The following is a 19949-nucleotide window of genomic DNA, read 5'->3' on the forward strand; positions in this document are numbered from 1 at the left end:
CTCCTTGATGATATTTCCTACTTTATGATCATGAGTGGTTTGTAATTGGGGCCTAGTTCAGAAGTCTAAGTAGAGAAGAGGAGTCTTTTGCTTTCTTTCCCTCTTCTAGTGTATGCTTTGTGTGCCCAAAATTGATGACTGAGTCATTTCACTACTAGTAATGATAGATGGATCATTATGGCAGAACTAGCTAGTCTGCAAAGGTGAATTACATTAATTTTCTTGGAAGAGGTACTGAATGGCTTTTGGAAAGGATGGTGCCCTTGTGCTTTTACCTTTTCAAAGATGGAATGGAACTTCACATGAAAATTTCTCACTAAACCAACATATGGATTGATCAACTTCATTTTGAGTTCCATGTAGATCTATCTAGATTTTGCAGTGGCTCAATGACTGGGTCTCTAATATTGTGAGGGCCATCTTATTATATGTCCTTATGATGCATTCTTTACAATCTGTCTGCAGCTATAAAACTTCTAAACTCTCTTGCCATTAATTAAAGTTTTTTTTCCTTAACTTAATCAAGTTTTTAGAATAATTTATGAGTTAATAAAACATCAGAGTGAGAGGTATTGAGTTTGAATCCATTTAGGCTTACTTCGTCAACTAAGAGTAATGATGTGATATACAACTATCATCTAAGAAAAAGATGTCAATTAAGAGTAATGATGTGATGCATCAGCGGAAGATGTTAATTCTCAAGTCATTCATTAGTCTTTGTTAGACAATTAAGAATAAAAATTATTATTATCTAACAACTTAAGCTTTTAAAGTTGTAGATCATCAGAAGAATAAGAGAGTCGAATCCTAGTAGACTTAATTTGTCAATTAAGAGTGATGATGTGATTACACATCAGTGAATTGCTGAAATAAGATTATATCCCTGTAGGTTTACATATATTACTTGACCAACAGGTTATTTAGTCTTAAACTTTGAACAGTGGTTTTATTCAGTATCTATTAAGAATCGCAGATCTCGTGGAAAGATAGAAAACTAGCATATGAAATGAAAAGTTTATTTTAATTTATTTACTGTCTAAGAAAGTAAAGAAAAATACAAAAAGAATAATTTACCCTTGAAAAGTAAATGGGTGATAAGTACTTCTGATCAAGTTTTTTAGATTATGATACACTTTTAACTGTTGGATAAAGAGAAAAAATATATATATATTAAAGATAAGTATTGAATAGTTTTGTCTATCAATTAATTCAAGTTAAGTTAAGTCTATTTTTCCGATCTTTTAAAGATAAAATGAGAGAGTACAATTTGTAAAGCAGTAGTTGATGAGGTAATAGTCTTATTTAATAATAATTAGATTCATGAAAGAGTACATTTTTCTTATTTTGTTTTTGTTGATTAAGAAAATCTAGGTTTAGATGATATGTCTTAAGATGGTGCACATAAAGGATAAGTTTGGTTGGTCCTTCTGAGATATCACATCATTGAGTTATTTAATAATCCATTAAACAAGGAATGTTGCTAAAATGCTAATATGACTCTTAACTCATATATTTAGGTACCACTAGCTCTCTTAGTTGTAATCATGTGTCAGAATATAATGAGACATGAATCCATCATTCTCTATATGCTTAAGCTTTTAAAGTTAAAAAAAAAATATTATTTTAGTTCATATATAGCAGGAGGCATACCAAGTTTGAAGTTAATCTCTGCCTAACTAACCCAAATCTACTTCTTTGTTGGAGAGGTTGGGATGCAGTAAATTGTCGACATACAATCTTTAGTTCTCTATCATCTTACAATCTCATCAAAATATATGGTCATATGAACAATTATTTAACCCCAGAATAGTACGTCATATATATATATATATATATATATATCTTTAATAACGCTCCAATTTATTGGACAAAAAATAGATACAAAGAAAGTGCAACTTAAATAGATAACAGTAAATAAAGATTATAAAAAGAGTGGATAGAGTTGTTAGATATAACTCACCTATTATATACATATATATATCCTATATTTAATAAACATCTAGTAAACTAAAAGTAAAAAAATAAAGTATAAAGCAACTCTCTCTCTCTCTCTCTCTCTCTCTCTCTCTCTCTCTCTCTCTCTCTCTCTCTCTCTCTCTCTCTCTCTCTCTCTCTCTCTCTCTATATATATATATATATATATATATATATATCTTCTCAGGAAGCAGATCAGTTCTCAGAAACCTCCCAAAACTAAAGACTAACAAAAAGAACAGTCCTATATCTTTGCAATACTTTCTTGTAAGACTCAATAACTCTCTCTCTCTCTCTCTCTCTCTCGCTCGCTCTCTCTCTCGCTGCACGTACAAAGAAACAAAGTTAGAGATCATATTTTCTTCTCACCTCCAGACCGATCACTTGGGCTTAATTGAACAGTCTCGCTCAGCCTTCAATGCTACGAAAACATACTATAATATGTCCTTCTCTCCCTCTCTCTCTCTCTCTCTCTCTCTCTCTCTCTCTCCTTACTGTTGTAATTTATTGTCCTCACTATCGACATGCTCAATTATACCTTCAAGCTTGTATGTCTGGTGGCCGTTGGGGCCTACCTCCTTGCACACGTTTCTAGCTCCTGCAGACCAAGAGAACATAAGAACTGTTAAGCATTTATTTACAATCGCTAAAGTGAACAGTGCCAATTTTGGGCATGATGGGCCCAACTCATTATCCCAATGGGCCTTAGGGGGCCAGGATGGGGCCCAGGTGTCCTTCCTTGCTCTCGACCATGCCCACTGATCTCAGCCCTCCGATGGCGATCCGACGGCACCATCGCAGCCTATGGCGGCATGTCATTTAAGGTTAGGGTGGTGGTGGTGTCTCTATCTTTTCCTTGTGTGTTTAAATGGAATAGAGAAAATAATTTCAGAATAATAATAACATCCTATTTTACACCGCATATATTTGTCATGAGTTAAATTAACTATGCCCGCAACATCTATCCCCTCAAGTACACTAACTTTATATACTGATATATTTTAGGTATTTTAATTATTTATTTTTAAAATCATAATGAATAACTCTTTATTTAGTCAATAGTTGTTAGATTAAATTTAATTCAAGATATTTTTAGGCAATAAAAACAAGGTTTTTTTGCATGTATATTCTTTAAAATAAATTGACATTGATATTTGCATTATATTCCTCAAAACATACTTTATTTACTTAGATGCCCTCCTAATTACTTTTTAAGTTAAGTCTAAATAATGTAATAGAAAGGAAAGATAAAAATAACCTTAACAAAAAGAAAGTTAGGGTTTTGAAGAGTACACATTTAAGAAACCGCATGTCGAGGTGTATACAAACAAATAAGGAATTTTTAAATAAAATATATAGAAATTTTTTTAAAAAGGGATCGAATAATAATAATAATAAAGCAAAGGCTCCTCTCTTATGTCTTCTTCTTTTCTTTTTTGTGCATTAAAAGTAATATAGAAAGCCTCTAAGAATTCAGTAAATCAAATATCTCCTATATTCATTCTTTTCTTTTCTTTCCTTTTAATTTTAATATATGATACTGCAAAACTTTAGTGTCCATATTTGAAATTTGCTTCTTGACTGATATCTCAAAGTTGCATCTGAATTTCTATTCAGAGGGTGCCGTATTTGAGTCTCTTCGACAACGATTTATGTTTTTAATTAAGACACTATAAGTTTTCACTATCTCTCAAGAAAATAAATATAAAACATATGAAATATCTTGCAGCAAAGTGATCACGAGTACTCCTGCGTCTTGAAGATGCTAATGGTGATGGTGATGTGACTGACTCAGACTTTAGCGGAACTTAGTAGCGAGTAAGGACATAGGAACCTTATATGGGGTTCTTTTTATTTATTTATTTAGAATTTCTTTCATTTGGGCCTTCAAATTAGTGACTTTATTTATTTATTTTTCTACTCTCTTTCTGCATAGAATTCAGAGTCTTAATTTCGTTTATTTCAGTGTTCTTGGGTGTCTAGGAGAGTCTGTCAGAACTTTCCATCTATGAGAGTGTGTCTTTTTATTGAATTAAGATTTTGAATCCCACGTTAATCTTCATGAGGTCAAATTAATCCAGTTTATTATTAATAAAATGTCAAGAATTCTATTCACTTCTTGACATTATGTTTCTCAAAAGTTCATGCCTTTAATGTGGTATTGATGGAAATCAGAAAATAGATTAGAGATTAGCTTCCTGCTAGTATTCCTTCTCAAACCAACATATTAGGGTTTATTCCGTCTTCTTATTTTTGGCATTCATTTGCGAATCAATGGATTGAAGTTCATATTTATCTTTCGTGGCACTTCTTTGCATCATTATTACTCATTATTTGATTAAAAAATGACTAAGTTATAATCTCACTTATAATAATTGGTTAGCCCTCCCACAAACCTAGTGGATTAATTAGGTAAAAGATAGGAGCTGGACGTAATTTTGGGGTGCTTTGAAGAGTGTAAAAATTATGACATACACTATATATATATATAAAAGGTAGTATAGCATCTAGGACCAGCACGATTAGATATACATAACATAAAAGCATTCAATCAAAATGCTTAAAGCTACTAGAGTGCAGGCCCACTATTTACGTCAAGCTCCTTCATAAATTACCTATTATTCCATGTAGTATTAGACATCATATGCTACTTGCCAATAGGATGTATAATCTCAGAGAAAAAGAAGAAAAAAAAAAAGAAGTATTATTGGCTGAATAAATCATAGTTCATTGTGGATAAAATAACCGATATTTCAGGATTTATCCTTAAGGTTTCCCCGATTTCCAGAAAATTTTATATGTGCATATATTTGTTGTTTAGGAATAATGCTCAGTAACCTAAATCTTTGTAGTACCTATTTTTATATATTTTCAAAAAAAATCATAATAAGTTTTTATTTTATTGTATCACCCATTCTGCTTGTACTTATAAACAGATAATGAATATATATATATATATATATACTTGTCGTACTAATCCGGTGATGTATAATTAAGTTAATTAGTTGTGCAAAATAAATAAAACAAAGGTGGTGATCTTACAAAATTAAAAAGTGTTTTAATTTTCTCACATTTGTAAACAAATATATAAAAATGATGAAGAAAAGGAGAGAACTAGTAGACTAGTAGAAAGCTTTGGGGAGCCAATCTACCTTTCTATTTTGTCAGGCAGGTGATCTCTCTCTCTCTCTCTCTCTCTCTCTCTCTCTCTCTCTCTCTCTCTCTCTCTCCCCACATTTTGGATGAATAAAAAGCACAACAGTTAGAAAGTTTTGGGAGTCAATCTTCTCCTCTTTGTCGGCCAGGTGACTTCCCAACCTCTCTCTCTCTCTCTCTCTGTCATCCCTCATACAAACACATGCTTTGGTTCCCATTGTTATGCTTGGATTTAGTGAAAATTTTCACTCCTCTTCACCCCCTTTAGACTTTTGGGCTACCTTTATCTTTTGGTGATTTAGTGCTCTCTCTCTCTCTCTCTCTCTCTCTCTCTCTCTCTCTCTCTCTCTCTCTCTATTAATAGTTTCCACATCTACCTCTCCTCCTCCCACAAAGGCCAAGCTCCATCCATGGCAGACCATCATACCAATTTCTTCAAAGGATACTTCAATTACTACTCCTTCTCCTCCAATCCTTCTCCTTCCCTACCCCTCCCCTCCTACAACTTGTACACCAACTATTCCAATTACACCACCACCACTTCCATACCAGCTCCAAAAACCCAATTCCAATTCCAATCCCCACCCCCCTCCCCTCCCCTAAGAGAAGCCCTCCCCCTCCTCAGCCTCAGCCCCACAAGGTACCCCCACCAAGAAGACCAAGAAGACACCTCTTGCAGTGCCTTTGAGGAAGATGATGTTGCTATTAATAATGGTGGGAAGAGCAAAGTAGTCTTGGGTGGTGGTGGTGGTGGTGGTGGTGAAGGTATCAACACAAATGATGAGGATGAGGCAGTCACTGTGGCCCTCCACATAGGGCTCCCAAGCCCCAGCAGCAGTAGAGCTGATCACCAAATCTCCATGGTCTCCTCCACCTCAGTGGATGAAGAAGACAAGGAGGGGGAGGAGGATGCCACTGCCATCCCTCTTGGCTATCCTACTATAGGGAGACTCACCAAAGGCCAATATTGGATCCCTACCCCCTCTCAGATCCTTATTGGCCCTACCCAGTTCTCTTGCCCTGTGTGCTGCAAGACTTTCAACAGATACAACAACATGCAGGTATATACGTACATACATACATATAATTTAATTGATAAAGTTTTTTTTTTCTCTTTTGCAATTATATATCTTTTGGTTTGTGTTTTGTGTGACTAGTAGAGAAGTAGTACTGCTGTTTTCTTTATGTGATTGAACTACACAGAGGTGGTGATGTTATCTCTGATATGCTTTGTCCATAGCGTATGCTTTTGGAGTTTGTGTGTTATTGTGGGGTTTGGCAGCTTTGAAGGGGATATTACTGAGGGAGCGTTCAGAGTTCCTTCAGACCTGCTCAAGTGGCTAGCTTCTGAGGAACAGGAAACTCCCTTCAATCTTCTGCACCACATGCCCAAACAGTCCTGACCTTAAAATTCTCTCAGTCCACATGAAAAGTCTATACATCTCTATTTGCTCGCTCTCTCTCTCCAACTCATCAGCTTCTCTGCAGTAAATTTTACTTCATGGTTCTTGCCAATGCATGTGAGTCCATACTTTGCAAACTCCTTAGGGCTCTAGGCTGACAGAATCCAATGGCAACAGTCCTTCATCAAATCAGAAAGCCTAGAGATCAGTGCATCCCTTTCATCTCCCACCTCATCTAAAAGTGCCAACTCCACCTCCCCCTCTCTCTAGTTAACTTCTCCATGAATGATATTAGAAATTAACAACATTTCTTGCTCTCGTTAATTCTTCTTCTGTACAAACATATGCTTCATGATGAAGATCATATGATAAAATAAAATTATTTTTACTCAAGAGTTATCACTAAACTGATCTTTTTAACAATTAATCCAATATTGATGATTAGATGCACATGTGGGGGCATGGATCACAATACAGGAAGGGACCAGAATCCCTAAGGGGCACCCAACCCACAGCCATGCTGAGGCTTCCATGCTACTGCTGTGCACCAGGTTGCAGGAACAACATAGATCACCCAAGATCAAAGCCACTTAAAGATTTCAGAACTCTTCAAACTCACTACAAGAGGAAGCATGGGATCAAGCCCTTCATGTGCCGCAAGTGCGGCAAGGCGTTCGCCGTGCGCGGCGACTGGAGGACGCATGAGAAGAACTGCGGCAAGCTTTGGTACTGCATCTGTGGGTCGGACTTCAAGCACAAGAGATCACTCAAGGATCACATCAAGGCCTTCGGCCACGGCCACGCCGCGTATGGGATCGACTGCTTCGAAGAGGACGACGAGCCGTCGTCGGAGATTGAACAGGATGATCATGGTAGGAGGAGGACTAAAGATGATCATGGGTTTAATTAGAAGGAACAAGTTGCTTGCTAGTGCCTAAAGATTAGCTTTACAAAGTTTTACTCTTTTTCTCTTCTTTTGCTTTTTCTTTCAATGTGGTTTACAACAACAATGTGGGATCCTCTCTTGTAAGTAAAGCTTGGTTGATTTCACGGTACTTGAATGGAGAAAATGGATGCTTTGGTTAAGGTTCTACTTCTCTTTATTTATTTTATTAACAATTGCATGGGAGTTTGCATGATGCACTAGCTAGGTAGCATATCGTTGGAATGGAAGGCTAGGGTTGCAAGAACTAAGCTAGCAAAGATTAATTATCTTTACAAAGTTAGTCCTTCCTTTCCTTTCCTTTCTTTCTTTCCTTTCCTTTCTTTTCAATACCAAATTGTAGGATCTTACCTTGTAAAGTTTGCTTTAGTACGACATGGATGGAGGCAATGGATGCCTTTGCATTGCACAGAATTTTCAGTTTATTTATGATTCATGAAGTTCTTGAGAGCCACTGTGTGTGTGACATTGGTAGAGATAGCAAAAAAAGTCTATATATACATGAAGAATTATATGTCTATTTGTGTAGAGAAAAGATGTAGAATTAAATGGTCTTAATTTGTTTAGATATTAAAAAGTACATTTTTGTTCTCTCAAGTTCTTATCGAAAATATAAATCCAGTTTAATTATTTGTGCAATAATTTTCATATCTATAGTACTCCATTCATCCATTTTTTTATAATTGAACACAGCCAACACAATGAGCAATGCCATCTTTACTTTGCCTTTGGCTCATCTGGACAGATCTGATTTGTTGTGGAAGGGAAAGCAAGATGATGGTTGCTTAGATCTTTATCTCTCTTTAGTGAGCTCCTCTTTATCCTTTTCTTCCACTAATTACGACAATGATTAAAGCCTAATAAGGACTTAAAGTATGGTCCTTTCCTGTTCTTTTCTCACCCCGCACCCTTAAGCTTTACTTCTTTGTTAGATTCTCAGCTTTGCAAAACCTAAACTCAAAAAAGAGCCATTCTTTAAGATATGCATGCGTGCATGGCTGCTAATTCTTCTTGTTTTCCAAGGTTCAATACTTGCATGTGTGCATCATATAGTTTATTTAGTGATAAACTTTCCTAGTACCTAGCTGGCTAGAATTTAATATTTGACTGGAATCCCTTTTTGTTCATAAAGGAAGAGGAGGCGATCAATGGCTGCTAACCTAGCAAGATTACAGTGCAGCAAAGAGAAGAAAGATGTAGATCTCATGCTTTACTTTATGGTGGCCGTACCTAGAGGCCTTTCACCTACCCAAATCAATCCCTTTTGTTTATTCTTGTTCTTCCGTGATCAGTCATGCCCTCTTCTGCAACTGATAGCAGTAACAAAGCTGCCAAGAGGAAAGGGAAAAAAATGAAAAAGAAATCAGATGAGTCCCCAAAATATATTTCTCCTTACAAGAAATGCAGTTGGAAGGGCTTTTCATACTCCTGCAAAACTTCTTCTCTCTTCTTTCTTGTTTGTTGGATTTGATGCTTTGTGCTTTGGGATGGTGAATATGTGCTTTCGTTTGATGGATGGAACATATGCCATGAGATATTCAAATCAAATGATTAGCTTGCTTTAAGGAGCAGGAAACATATGAGAGAGAGAGAGAGCTAGAGATATTTAGAGAGAGATAGAGGAGAGAGAAGAGAGAATACTACTATATGATCTATAGTAGCAGCCAGCAGTAGTATAATTTATTACGGTGGTCAGTCCATAAATGAATCTTAGAAGCTTGGAGGGTGAGATCACTAAGGAGAGAATGGATCCTTGTGCCAGGGTTTTCGTCAGAAGTATACAGAGATCTAGAGACACAGAGCAGTCAACAAAGGGCTTTTTGACAAGTCATATCAACTACAATTCATCCATCAAACTGTGTATGGACAGTGCAAAGGTGCACTATACAATAGTATCTCAAACAAAGCCTTTATCAGAAAACAAGAAGAAAAATAAATAATAATAAAGCACAAAAAATAACTTAGGCTCCACACTACCCTGACATTACTCAAGCATCATACCTTCTTTTGTCTTCTTTTACTCTCTTTTACTAGTGTTTCTGTTACTTTTGGATATTTCTATTGTGGTGTCTAGGTAACAAAAGGGAGGCATGAGGTGAGAAGTGCTATTGTTGTTTGCTAGGATTGTTGTTGCTGTGTTAAATCAGGAGTACTGATTCATGAGAGATGTTTTATTTTAGTAAAAAGTACTATAATATCAAGGTGTATAATTGCATATTATATATATATATATATATATATTAAGCTTTACGAAAAGTGACTCACGTCTAAAGACTAGTCTTAATAGGTGTTTGATGATTATGTTTCAACCAAAGTAATCTCAATTATTAAATACTTTGTGGCCTTCTTCTTTCTCTCTCATCCTCATTTAATATGAGTAATCTCCTTCAAAAACATACACATGATCAGTGTATAATTAACAATATATAGTCAACCAGTACTATATCACTTTTGACTGACATGCTTTTATACGATAAGTGTATAATCATATATTATCAACCAGTGTATTGCTTTTGACTCCAAAAGATAATAAACTCTAATACTAGTTCAAATCAATACTTCCTTGGATTTGGAGAATTAATAGTTGTTTATTTTTTCCAGCATTATCTTAATAATATAACATAGTCAACTCAATGTAACTAACATATAGTATGTGAGATGTAGTTGCCCTCATATTATATATATGACATAAATCCCTACTCCCACATGTCTCTTGAAACATTCCCAAGGATCTTTCAATACACCCAAATTAAATTGGCATCCAAATGCTACAACAAAACTTGGCCTTATTTAATTTACTGTCATAGGTGCATGAGCCCCATCAAACAAAATAAAGAAGAAAAAAAATTCAATACAAAACTTTTCCTTGGAACTATGGACTAGATGGAGCAAGGATGAGAGAATGGGGGATTCAATTCACAAGAGGATTGCCCACATTGGAACACCACAAGTGTGCATGCCTCTCTTGTCTGCTTAAAATCCCAATGACCCCCTCTCTTCAATATTTATTATACTACTTATTTGTTTATTATTTATTTTTGCCATGTTCATGGCCTTGTGGTGAACTGTAGTGTTGCTGTTATCTTGTCCAGGAGACCAACCAAGAATATAATAAAGTAATATATGTAATATATATATAATTCCTTGCTCCTGTTCACATTTTAACATGTATATGGGGACAGCTCTGCCTCCCATGAATGAAATCACGAGGTCTGGAGTTTGGACGTAGCCATGCAACTCTAGATGCAGCAAAAAGCAAAGAGTTTTTTATTATTCTAAGTTTGATTCTAGCTTTTTTTTTTAATAACATGTTTAATTCTTTTTGGAAATTAAATACAAGAATAAATGTGTTTAGAAATCATCAACTCAGTTAGCGATTTCTAAATATAAATTACTGATTATGTCAACAAATTATATAGAAATTTTATATAGTCTGAATAATTTATTAAGTCTTAGAAGAAATTTAAATTTTAAGTAAGTCGACTACATGAACAACTTATATAAAGATTATTTTTTCTCAAATTTTGCATTTTCTTTGAGGATTTAAAATTTCTATATAAATCGTTAATTTAGTCGGTGACTTATAATTTAAAAGTCATTGATTGAATCAACAGTTTTTAAACATATTTAGTCTTGTATTTAAGTTTTACAGTGTATTATGCATATAAAATAAAGTTTATGGAAGTCTTGTGTATGGATCTTCCTGTATACACTTCCAAAAAGTGGCAAGTTAGTCATCTTTTGCTCTTCCATATTATTCCCACGGCTATATTGTAATTTTATGCAATTCAAGCTCCCTTTGTAGAATACGCCGAGCAGTAAAATCCAGTATATATGAGATGATAGGAGAAGTGTGAAGTTTAAACCTTCATGGAATAAAAAGATAGGACATGTAGATAATGATATATTAATTAATGGGTCCACAATCTACATGTTTAAAACGAAGTGTATATATATGAAATCACTAGCAACGGAAGGAATTTATCAAGAACCATAATAAAGTGAAAAGGTGTAAATCTAATAATAGTAAGAGGGGAGATTTCATATCTTATCCTCAATTTATGCTAGATTTGTTTTAAGATTTTATTACTTATTCTTTTCCGCTGGATCTTTCCAACCTAATTGTATTAGAAGAAGAAGAAGAAGAAGAAGAAGAAGAATTAGTGTGAGGAGAAGATTCAAGAAAGCTAATCAGAGGAAGTTAAGTCAGGATAATTCCCTAGTAAATAGTACGATATATGAAAAAAAAAATGTGAATCTTTAGGTATGCTATGATACCAATTGAAAATACTTATAATATAAACGCTCAGATGTTTATCATAGAAAGATATAGAATAATAAATAAATAAATAATCTCAAACACAAGCAATTTTTACATAGAAAATTTTAAATCGAGTAAAAAAAATCACGAATACAGATCAAAATAAATCTCTAAAATCGGTAGAAATTACAAGAAGCTTATCATCTGTTGATTTTTATTACTCAACCTGTAATAATCTTACTCGTTAAACCTTGTGATGAACTGCTTTCATGATCAATTTTCTAATTTCAGTAATCCTCAAGATTGATACTTCCATCTCAGTGACCATCAAGATATAGTTCTTATAGATCTATGTAGATATATTGAGTTGAGAGCGATTTAAATGTTTCGTCAAAAGCCATTAATGTTCTTCAAAAGCCTCTCTACAACAATGATGAACAGTTCCTTGGGTTAGGTTCTCGTAACCTTGAAAACATCCTTCAGATAAAATAAAAGATCTCAGAAGATTTCACAAAATTCTCTAAGTAGATGAAGATTTGCAAGATGACTTAAATCGCCTTTTGAACTTCATTTTTCTAAATTATGCTACATCAAGAAATGTAATATTTGTAATTTCAATTATTCCAATTGGTTTTCGAACATACTGACTTAAAAATTTCTTTTAAATTGAAGAATTACAATCCAATTTTCATGTAATTTGTATATATATCTTTTTCTTTTAAAAACAAATGTCATAGACTAGAATTCTTAAGAATAAGTTTAAAATAAATTTTCTACTTTAATATTATTTTATCAAACATCTTATAATTTATACATCTATTCATACATAAAATCTAGGCACATTACATAGATAAAATCTTATTTTGAAATACAATTTACTTATTACATAAGTATAAATAAAATGTTATAATATAAAATTCAAGTTTTGCAGGGAGAACCATTCTCAAGTATAAAATCTAGACGCAATGCATAAGTAAAATTCTATTTTATAATACAATTTACTAATTACATATCTATAAATAAAATGTTAGTAAGATAAAATTCAAGTTTCTCAGGGAGAACCATTCTCAAGTATGAAATTTCTCCTTCTAGGATTCAGGAGTAGTCAAGATAGTCAAGACCACAATTATGTTAAGATATTGAGATGCTTGGTTTGATCCATTCACCTTATTAAAAGCTAGAAAGCTTTCTTTGAATGTGCATAAGATTCTCCGAGTTGTGGACACTAATTGGGTCCCCTTCCTTTGGGGAATATGGTTTGAGTCTTGAGAGAGAAGAAAGGCAACAAAGGGAGAAACAAAATGTGATCAAAAGACTAAAGGGGAAAAAGTTAAGGCAGGTTGTGACAAAAGAACATTTATAGGCTTCTTTCTTCTATCTAGGACCATAAGAGAGAGAGAGAGAGAGAGAGAGAGAGAGAGAGAGAACCAAAGGTTGACGTTCATGTCCATGATCCTAATATCAAATCGAATCAAAGGATAATGCCAAGGAGACTTGTCATCAAAAAAGAGATAAAGATGGGAGGCTATTTGCTTGGGTCTTATCTACCAAAGCAACTATTATATGTTTAAAGTAAAAGAAACCCACGTCTTTGAAAAGCCTATACTTCAAAGCAAACCCACAAGCACAAAAGTGTGAATATAAACAGTTCTCCACATAGGTATTTCATCATTTGTTGGTTAAGAAACTGGAATTTGATGTGCAAATAGGAAATTTGGGCACAAAAATTAATACCAGGATAAAAATTATAATGCTTTCAACTCACCCTCAAATTAAAATATTAAATAACTGTTATATTTTATATTTTAGACTCGAGATATTTTAGTCGGCGTAGGAAATAGACTTAATTTACATGAATAAATATTTTATGATATTTTGAAATAACATAAGAGACGCATAGCAAAATTCAAACATATGATTTTTACTCTATTACCATGCATATTAAATCGCTAACTATTCTAAAAGCTTAAGCTGTTAAAACTATAAGGAAATTAAGTATTAAGTTTGAATCACAAATTGAAATCGGTTCAAATTCACAAGTTTTTAACTGTAATTTCCCCTTAATAGTGATTAAGATTAAATTGGTGCACCTGCAATGCACTGTACTTTTCTGCAACTGCTATGTGACAGAATCTCATGGACCACCTTAATAAAGTTAGAAAGTAATCGTATTCAAGTAGAGGTATGATGATGTTAACTCCAAAAGACTTGAAGTTATTCTATTCAGCTATAAATGATGCAATCATTCAGGAAATTTTTTTATTATTAAACCTGCTGCATTTGAGCTAGAATGAATTAGAACTTGTATTTTTCAAAAGCTGAGAAATTAATCTAATATGATCTCTAACTTTTTACTTCACAATTTTCACATTGTTATTTGATGTCTTAGATGTTTATAATAAGATGAACAAGAACTCTTATCTTAGATGTCTTTTGTAGAAGAAATAAGATACTAAGATGTGGGAAAGAATAAGGATAGCATATTTGTTGATAGAGATAAAAAGTGGAGGATGCCATAAAGGGGGTTATTGGAAGAAAAAGTTCTAAAGGTAAGAGAAGTGAATTTTGATTCTCTTTTTGAAAAACCAATCTTTACAACTAGAGTCTGGTTCTTATTCTACAAAATGTACAAGTTGCAAAGAGATTCTACTAGTTTACTTATCTAAAGTAAAGCTTAAGCTCATATAATTAAGAGGGTACTTAGTAAATACCTCTATATATCCTTCTCTAATAAAATCCTATTAAGCTTACCTATGTGATAACTTAGGCATAAGTTCCTATCCTTTATGCATTAACTTTCTTTCAGACATGCTTAAGTGTGGTCAATATATATAACTAAGTTAGGCAAGCTTTTCTACTTCAGATGAGAGGGTACCATAAAATTAATTATCACTCATTTTCTTATCAAGATAGAGTGATTGACCAAACTAGCCGTATTTAATTTTTATTTACTAAAATAGATTATCCCTCAAACTTATTACTAAAATAATTTTTTTTTTTAAAAAAAACTATAGCAATACCAAAAACGTCAAAACTCATGAGCATTTTACGTTTTTACTCGACCGCCGACTAGTTCAGCGTTTTTATGTTATGATAAAATGCTAAAATATTTAACATTTTATTTGTAAAATTCTATTTAAATTAGTATCTCAACTGCTTATATAAAAACTTTATTTTTATATTAAAATGCTTATCTTAATAATGTTTTATTTTAGAAGTAAAATCGTTTACGAGTTCAGCATTTTTTATAAGGCTACGGTGTAATAGAATCTTTTTAATAATAAGTTTAAGTACCGGTTTATATTGGTAGAACATAACTAGTTTGGTAAAAAAAACTGGTTAAAATTGCATATAAACTTTTTATTCGCATTTAAAATATATACATAAACCAAACACTAAGTTGAGATGATAAAGAATAGTGTACTTTATATATCACATTATTCTAGTAGTACGGTCGACAAAAGGAGCATAATGTGATCAGTTTAAAGACTACACAAGGAATAGAGCCACTTGAATTGCCTCAATTTTCTCACCTTCTTGTTTTTATCTTCTTTCTCTATCTAGGGTTAATATTTTGATCCAAGGACATCTCTGACATTGGAATATTGCCCTAAATCTTAGGATCCTAACTCAAAACTATCAGAATCTATAAGCTCAATTAGAATCACACATAATTAAACAGTTACTGGCCTAGATTAGTACAAACCCCACAGCAAGGTGTCCCAAATCAACCTACTAAGCTGATGTGAGTCGAAATTTGGATGACACCGATTCAACCCGATCGACGATCGGACGGATAGGGCGACACCGGTTCATCGGAACAATTTATAACAGGGGTGAAACATGAATTTTAACTGCAGAAAAAAAAGGGTCAATATGATCTCTCACTGTCAAAATCCTTACAAGCAGGTATACGGCCTGAATTGGAAATAAAATCACTGTCGGATAAAAACAAAACAAAAAAAAAGGTAAAGAGGAAATAATATCACAAGGGATTGAAAGTTTAAAAAAAAATAAAAAAATTTTAAATTAATTATTTTTAAAAATAAATAGTTGGACACTTGACGACATTTATTGCCTTCTGACTGAGCACCCACTGTGATCTCTGAGCTTGAAATAGTAAAGCAGGTGAGAAGCCCAATTTTTAGGCCCATATAAAAAGGCCCACAAAAGGATCTAAAATTCAATTCAAATTCTTCATTTTTTTTTCTTCGGCATCTTTTAGGTAAATTCTTTTTTATTATTCTTAAAATGAGTTATTTATTTCAAAAATAAGTATTATTATGTTCACTTATATTTTAGATTAATAGTTTAATAATTACTTTTGATGTGATAAAAAATAAAAAATATATATGTTAATAAAAAATTACCATAAATAATGAATAGTATTTATATTCTAGAATAAAGTTATTACGATATTTAGCTCTTATTATATAATAAGGAGTTATATTCTAGAATAATAAAAAATAATTATTCCTAAAAGTGAACGGGATTTGGCACGTTGCATCCTTTAGTTTAGCTTTGCTAAAAAATAAATAAGTCAAATAAAAGTAAATTTTAAGGAAAATTTGCACATAAAAAAAATTCTTACATTATGCAACTTTTTTTTTTCCTTTTATTCAAACCCTACCTTTATCTCTAGAAAACATCGGTCATTTACAAAAAGGATTTGCTTAACGTACTATAAATTATCGTCACAAAAATTCAATAACTATTCTTCTTTCGTTAACAAAATTAGGGGTGACAATTTTTGACCCGACTCTATAGCTCCATGCAAATACGAAGACTTTAAATAGGATTGACTTTAATATAATCAAGTTTAAATTATAAACCAGTTGACTCGTCTAATATGATTATTAACGGATCTATAATTTTTTTATCGTCACATTGGAAGAAATAAGGTCAAAATTTTCTGTATAAGCATTTTAGATCTTTATGATCACATCAAGAAGTTAATACCATATGTTAGTGTCTTTTAATCACATATAGCTATCTCCCAACAACCAACTAATCTATATATATATATATATATATTTTATTTATTTAAAAGATCTATATGGATAATAAAAAAAATTATATACTGTGATAGCAGCTTTTTTTAATTTCCCATATGCAATTTCATTCTCATGCACATAAAAATCAAAGAGATGAACAAATTAATTAGAGATTGAAAAATAAACGGCTTATACTTGTATAGTAAGTAAACAATAACTTAGGTCTATATTAGTATAGTAATACATATTTCTCACTCCTTCACTCTTCCATCTAATTTTTTTTTTATTTATGCATTATAAAAAGTATTTTAGTCATTTGTCAAACTATTATTTTAACTTTATGTTACATCAAATATAATTATTACACCTAGAATAACTTATATCGTATAAGTTATGTATACTAATATAAGAAGTTAAAAATGACTATAGCAGTATTAACCTTATTTTACAAGTAAAAGTGAATGAATCAAAATATACATTCTCAAAATAAGCTGCCATGTAATTAATTTTGATACTTGATAGTACACACAAGGAAACAAAACAAATCACTTGTCCATTTTTATGCCAATCAGAAGAAAAGATGAATGCAAATTATGAGAGACACAACCCCCTTACAATAATATCTTGAATGCCAAGCACTTTTCTTTGTGCCCATAACTACACCACCCACTCAAAACCCTAGAGATCTTTGATTTATGCCCATAACTGCTGCTCCTCTCTTTCCTCTATATAGAGTGATGAGCTGGGAGTTGCTTTATGTTGGTGTGTTTGAATCCAAAGTCTAGAATTTTTCTTCATTTTTTTCTCCAGTCTATATGTCTAGGTATTAATGTAAGATAGACACTCCCCTTCCCAATAAAGTCTGAAAAAGTATTTAGTGCTACTTTCCACTTCAGTTGAAGAAGGGCTTGTGCTCTCTCCTTTAGTTTCAAGTTGGGTCATCTCTCATTCTCTTCTTATTCCCACTACATCAAGATCAACATCCTATAAAAGAGAAGGATCCCAGGCATGGTGGAGAGGAGAAAAGACATCATTGTTTGGAAGAAAGAGGCTCCTATGAACCCTCTAGTTCATAAGCTAAGCTCCCATGCTCAACCATGGATGAAGACTAGGGCATGAGCTCTCTCCTTTTCCTATATGTGCTAATGAAAGGACCATAAATACTTTTGCAGTGATTGTTCCCTTTATGTCATGTATGACATTATTATTATTATTATTATTATTTTCTCTAGATGCATTCACTGTCATTGAATTGGTAATGTGAATGCAGCAAGATCATGTTATTGACAGCGAATGTAAAATGATCCCAGGGACATTGCACCTTATGAGACGTCATAATCATGTAGAAACATAGGTACTAGAAATAGTGAATGGAAATGTCTCCATAAATTGGAATCATAGAGCCTTTTAAGATCAACTTGAACTCTTTATAGTTAATAACTCAAGCTCAAAAAAATAAAGATGTTCTATATTGGGCAACTAATGTTTTTATAACAACTAGTGCAGTGAAAAGAAAAATAATTCCTGAGTGGGGGTAAATGGGCCCTGGTTAGGGGTGTCGAAATGAATGAGCAGCTCGATTAAAGCTCGGGCTCAGCTAAGCTTAAGCCTAAACAAATCTTTTGGTTCAGAGCTTCGATGGGAGCCGGCTTACTCAAGCTCGGCTATAAAAAAAATATTTATTAGTATTATATATAAGTATATTTATAACCATTAGATCTTTGATCTAAAGATAGCCTCAGATAAATAAGCTTGATTTGAAGATAGCCTCAGACTTACTTGGCTTGAGTTAAGGCTTGAAAATAGGCTCAATTCTAGCTTTGGCTCTAGCTCGGGCTCGATTCGAGCTTGGCTCGACTTGAGCTGAGCCATGCCTAAATAAAAATTAGGTTTAAAATTAATTTTGAGCCAAGCTTGACTTGGAGCTAGCTCAGCTCATTTGTGCCCCCTCATCCCATGCGCTATGTTCATTCGCCACGCTAACCAACATATGAAATATTAAGAGTCTTATGAGCTAATAACTTTAGCTCAGTGGTAAATTCACCCAAAATCAAATGAAACTCAAATCAGCAAAACACGATTTAAAGAAAAACCAAAGCTTAACAATTAATAATAAATAAATAAATAATACCAAGCATAAAGAGTATGGTAATTTATGGCTTCTAATTGCTTCAGCGATGCTCCTATGACCTGAATCCGCAGGGCGACTTCAACAGGGAAGGAACAAGGAGAAGAGAAGAAGTAACTACAACATGGCGAGGAGGATTGCTAAGTTTTATACCGGTATTTATTAGGGTTTACACGAATCTTCCCCGACGATTTTACCTAAGATTTCTCAAGAAGAAGAAGAAGAAGAAGAATAGTGAAATATTCATAAGCATGGAATTATGCTAATCCACCACATGGAATAAGTGTGTGCGGCATACTGCCTTCTCTTACATCTCATGATCATGATGGCATTCCAATCTTCAAGTTCATGGCAACACTAAGAATGGCATATTCATAAGCATCCCTAGATTGCCGTATAAATTTAAACAAAACAAAGCTCAAAGCAGTAAATAAGATCACCCTGCAGTTGTTAGTTAACAAGAAAAACGGCAAACTAGTTAACAGAAACATTTAACATAGATATAAAATAGACACTTCCACTTTCTTTAGTGATACTAATTATTTCTGTGATGTTCTTGTAATCTGTTATAATTGTGGATCTTACGTGATTTTGTTTTGGTCGTTGTAGTAGGACTATGGTCCATATACTGTGACAGGTTTTTATCTATTGTGTTTGGGATATTGCGTGGTTTTAAGTTTCAATGAAAGCCTGCTTGTCAAGAAAAACTAATTATTTTTATGATATGCTTCTTCTCTTACAAATATCACATCATATGATAGTCCATTTTACGTGATCAATAGGGGGTTTGATCAATTTAACAATCATTTTTATACATTGGTATATATGCACATACATAGATGATATAAGACTCCACTATTCAACTATGTATGCAAGAAAATTCCAAGATTGTAAAAAACTATTAGAGAAATGTGCTGCTTCAAAGTAGTCCAAATTTGTGAACAAGCTTCAGAGGTCACTCTCCCTTCAAATCAATGGATTTTCTCAATTGATAACTGCATTCTACTATTTCTCTTGGAAGAAAAAGGGGGCACCTAGTAGATAATCAATCTATGCTAGATGCCAAAGTATCTGAAACCTATAGGAACTA

At 33.1% G+C, this 19949-nt stretch overlaps 1 protein-coding gene across 1 annotated transcript; it reads left to right on the forward strand.

Annotated features, from left to right (window-relative positions):
- Window positions 1–5248: 5248 nt before the first annotated feature.
- On the forward strand, window positions 5249–7619 carry LOC140793220 (zinc finger protein WIP2-like). The gene is made up of 2 exons (XM_073144586.1): window positions 5249–6191; window positions 6979–7619. The coding sequence occupies exons 1-2, from the start codon at window positions 5541–5543 to the stop codon at window positions 7441–7443; spliced, it is 1116 nt and encodes a 371-aa protein (XP_073000687.1). The 5' UTR covers window positions 5249–5540; the 3' UTR covers window positions 7444–7619.
- Window positions 7620–19949: the final 12330 nt, after the last annotated feature.

This window comes from Typha latifolia, chromosome 8 (genome assembly GCF_019914945.1).
Source record: "Typha latifolia isolate L0001 chromosome 8, TyphaL0001v2, whole genome shotgun sequence".
NCBI lineage: Eukaryota > Viridiplantae > Streptophyta > Magnoliopsida > Poales > Typhaceae > Typha > Typha latifolia.